At 66.7% G+C, this 4,001-nt stretch overlaps 1 protein-coding gene across 1 annotated transcript; it reads left to right on the top strand.

The window, feature by feature from the left end:
• The first annotated feature begins 425 nt into the window (after positions 1 to 425).
• On the top strand, positions 426 to 3,319 carry LOC147362356 (odorant-binding protein 2b-like). Its single transcript, XM_086324343.1, has 6 exons — positions 426 to 747; positions 1,194 to 1,327; positions 1,591 to 1,661; positions 2,209 to 2,319; positions 2,930 to 3,031; positions 3,285 to 3,319. Exons 1-6 carry the CDS (start codon positions 658 to 660, stop codon positions 3,308 to 3,310), a joined length of 534 nt encoding a protein of 177 aa, XP_086180469.1. The 5' UTR covers positions 426 to 657; the 3' UTR covers positions 3,311 to 3,319.
• Positions 3,320 to 4,001: the final 682 nt, after the last annotated feature.

The raw sequence follows: 4,001 nt of genomic DNA, 5'->3' as shown, positions 1-4,001 counted from the left end.
GAGGGGCTGGGAGGCCGGGTTCCTCCTCTGGGGCCCCGGGGTGGGACACTCTCTGAGGAGGAGATATCCAGACTGACCCCAGGTCATAAACCAGCGCCCCCAGTCCCACCAGGATCCGGGGTTTGCTTCCCAGGCCTGGGACCAGCCCAGGCAGGGGTGCCAGGTGGGTGAGAAGTCGGCTCTGGGGACCCTGGGACTCCACCAATCACACCCCGTGCGTCCCTTCTGAAGCTCAATCCCTTCGGCGGGCTCCCAGAGAATGCGCCTAAGATCCCAGCCCAGGGCTCCGGGAGGGGCGCGGTGGAGGAGGGGAGGAAGCCTTGACCTTCGCTCTGGGCTGGGGCAGAGACACACGCGGCCCCCTCGCCCCTCACTCCCTGGCTGACTGTCCTCCGGGCGGCTGTCTGTGAGCCAGCACCCTCGGGAGGCGGACCTGGGACAGCATTGCGCGTCATTTACTCTGGGGCACCCGCTCCTCAGACTCTGGCGCTGAGCACACACACGCCCCCCTGACGGGGACTGGGCCGGGGGTGCTGGGTGGGCGGGGCGGGGTCCGTGCCAGGTGCTCCGGGTATAAACAGCCGGCTCGTGTGGAGCCGGCACAACTTCCCCCAGCCTTCCAGATCCGCCGGCAGCTGGGAGCCCAAAGCCCCAGAGATGAAAGCCCTGCTCCTGCCCATCGCCCTCAGCCTGCTCGCCGCCCTGAGGGCCCAGGAGCCCCCGTCCTGCCCTCTGGAGCCCCAGCAGGTGAGCCTGGTGGAGGGGAAGGCTGTGACCCATGGGGGCCGCGGACCAGGCCCGTCTCAGGAGGAGGGCTCTGGCCCCAGGCTCCCCGCAGGAAGGGGTCGGGGAGCAGGGGGCTCTCTGTTTGCCTCTCAGTCAGGCCCCTGCTCGTCCCAGGGCTGCCCGGGGAGCAGCTCCAGCTCAGGGCCCAGGGAAGCGACTCCTGGGACCCCCATGGCATGGCTGCACCCTCCGCAGAGAAGACGCATTGGGGGCGGAGCCTGCTCCCTGAAGAAGATGGGCGTCCTCCCTCTGTCTAGCACCGGGAGCCCCGCACGCCGGGTTGTTCTGACCAACACCCGGGGTGTAGACGTGCTGGAGCGCAGCCTGCACTGGGGGAGGCAGGTGGTGGGTGCGGACGCGAACCTGGCCTGCCCCACGCTGGAGGCTCACGGCCCCTCCTTGCTCAGATCGCAGGAACTTGGTATGTGAAGGCCATGGTGACCGACGAGAACCTGCCTAAGGAGATGAGGCCCAGGAAGGTGTCCCCCGTGACGGTGACGGCCTTGGGCGGTGGGGACCTGGAACTCACGTTCACCTTCCTGTACGTGTCGTCACACCCCCTGCCCCGGGCCTGCGGTCCCCTCCCCTCCCTGTAAATGCCCGTCAGGACACCTCTTCCCACCCCAGGTCGGGGTGCTTGCTAAGATATGCGTCCCCTGGACCTTGAGGGGAAAGAGTCCCGGGCGGCAAGGGTCGACGGTGCCATCTGGGGGATGCTGGGCAAGAGGCCCACGTGCCAGGTGAGCTCGGGTGGGCCCAGGCATGATTGCAGAGCGTGGCTCCTTTGCTCCTTGTGTGTCCCAGGAAGGAGGCCCGCTGCCATGAGAAGAGATCAAGGATGCAGCCAACCGGGGAGCCTGGCAAATACAGCTCCAGTGAGTTCCTGCCCATCCCCTCCCCACAAGCAGAGCCCTGGCCTCGCCCTCCCCCCGGGGGGCCTTGCTGCCCGGGGTCCCCACCCTGACCCCACTCAGAGAGTCTGACCCCTCCCTTCCCAGGGGTCTCGTCCTGACACCAGACACCAGATGGGACAGGTCTGTCCACAGCAGGATGAAGGGACCCCTCCCCCACTTCCTCTGGGTAGTCCTGGCCATCCATTCCACAGGGAAGCAAGGTTCTGGATGGGGAAGCAGGCGGGAAAGCTGCTGGAGCCTGCAGGGTCCAGCCCACCATCCGAACCCTCCAGCTCTCTGACTCCACACCTCCTGTTGAGACTTTCCCAGGAGGAGGCTCCTCCCCAGGGTCGGGCCTTGGCAGCAGCATGTCCTGGGCACAGGCCCATGGGGTCCCTGGATGACAGGGAGCTGAGTATGGCTAGGGTGTCAAGAAGTCCGAATGTTCCAGAAAGTTCCTTATTGTGGTCTCCAGTATGTTCTCTAGGAACTGAGACAGTCCAGACGCGTTTTCTTTGTCCATCCTCAGATGGCGGCAAGAAGCAAGTGCACATTCTGGAACTGCCCGTTGAGGGCCACTACATCCTTTACTGCGAAGGCCAGCGCCAGGGGAAGTCGTTCCACGTGGGGAAGCTCATAGGTGAGGCTCCGCCCTCCTGCCCTCAGATCCCCGTGTCCTGACCCGCCCCAAGGTCTCTGCCTCTAGAAGCCAGAGGAACCGCACCGGTCACTCCTGTTTCCAGAATACAGACCACATGGTCCGTGTGCGCCCAGCACAGTTTACGACCCGGGCAGCCAGTCCAGGCTCCTTCTGGGACTTGACCACTCCCAGGGGTCACTGCACATGCAGAGTCCCGCTTCCTGGGGTCTCAGGCCAGGGTTTGGTCAGCGTGGGGGAGGTAGGAGGCGCTGACGGAGGAATTCCTGGGGCAGGGACCCTCACGGGGGGTGAAGGTCAGGGTTCCCTGGTCAGAGGCAGCGCAGTTCCTCTGGGAGAGAAGCCCTTCCAGGTCAGGGGTCTGACCCTGCAGGTGGCTCTGGGATCCAGCCTGGGTCCCCCCGGAACCCCCAGGGACTCGGGTGTCCCCCGGGGCTTCCCCACCTCCTTCCCTGGGACCTGTCGGCTGGGAGGGGCCCATCTCCTCCGCACCTGCTCGGCATCCACCCCAGACTGAGTCCTCCTGCCCTGCGCCCTCCCCGGGAGCTGGGACGGACCCCGAGGCCTGACTCACCGGGCACCTGGCCTGCAGGTAGGAATCCCGACGTGAACCCAGAGGCCCTGGAGGCTTTTAAGAAATTCGTCCAGCGCAAGGGCTTTTCCCTGGAGGACGTCTTCACACCTGAGCAGACGGGTGAGGGCCCGGCCCTATGGCACCCCCCGGGTCCCCTCTGCGTCCTCTTCATGCCCCGGGTCCCTCCCTCCATCCCCTCCTGCCCCTCCCCGGCCCCTCCGTGGGGAGACATCAGCACTGTGACGGGTCACAGGGAGCCCCGGGGGGCCCCACTCTGGGTCTCCGTGACCCACGTCCTGGCTGCGGGCGGTGAGGGGTCTGGGCCCCTGTGCGGGGCGTCTTCTCACTCCTGGCTTTGTCTTGGTCTCTACAGAAAGCTGCAAGCCTGAAGGTGACTAGGGTGAGTGGTCCTTGAAGCAATCGAGGGTCTCGGTTCAATGGGGCTTCAGGGTGCACCGGCCTCCCCGGGGCAGGCAGGAGGGACCCCACGTGGCCAGGAGGCGGCGTCTCTGCTCTGAGGGCCCCTTCGGCCGGCCCCGCCCTGCAGGGTCTGTTCCTGGGCTGCACTCCGCCCAGGCGCCCGCTCTGTGCTCAGGGCTCACTGTTGGGTAACTCGGGACGTCTGTGCCTGCCCGGCTGTGCACCGGGCGGAAGGTGCATTCTGCCCCCGGCGCTGCAGCCCTGGGGGCAGGGAGAGCCCCGTCTGCCCCCTTCCTCCATGACCTTTCCCCTCCTCTCCAGGGCAGGGGCACCAGGCTCCACGGCAGCCCCTGGCAGCGCCATCAGGACCCACCATCCTACGGGACGTGGGAGGAGCCCCTGGGACCTGGGCCTCCCCACCCCCTGCTCCCCTGCCCCGCTTTCTCGCCCAGCCCTCCCTCCCCTCTCCGGCTTCAAATAAAAGGCTTCAGCATCCCCAGGGGCTCTGCCTGTCTGTGGGGCCCCTCGGGGGGTGAGAGGGAGGACAGGGAGGTGGAAGCCTTGCAGAAAGGACCAGAGGACCACTCGCGTCCTGGGTCCCCATGGTGTGTGTCTCTGTCCGATGGGCCTGGGGGTCCGGGGAGAGGTGGGTGCTGGCAGCTCTGCCCGA

This window comes from Bos grunniens, chromosome 11 (genome assembly GCF_055505025.1).
Source record: "Bos grunniens cultivar Pamir isolate PY7600 chromosome 11, Bosgru_T2T1.0, whole genome shotgun sequence".
In the NCBI taxonomy this organism is placed as follows: domain Eukaryota; kingdom Metazoa; phylum Chordata; class Mammalia; order Artiodactyla; family Bovidae; genus Bos; species Bos grunniens.
This window is presented reverse-complemented; position numbering and strand designations above follow the sequence as displayed.

Excerpts from the sequence above, each read along its gene's own strand:
- LOC147362356 (XM_086324343.1), top strand. The coding sequence starts at position 658 with ATGAAAGCCCTGCTCCTGCCCATCGCCCTCAGCCTGCTCGCCGCCCTG. Across the intron at positions 748-1,193 it reads GCCCTCTGGAGCCCCAGCAG|ATCGCAGGAACTTGGTATGT; the intron begins GTGAGCCTGGTG and ends CTCCTTGCTCAG. Across the intron at positions 1,328-1,590 it reads GAACTCACGTTCACCTTCCT|GAAGGAGGCCCGCTGCCATG; the intron begins GTACGTGTCGTC and ends TGTGTGTCCCAG.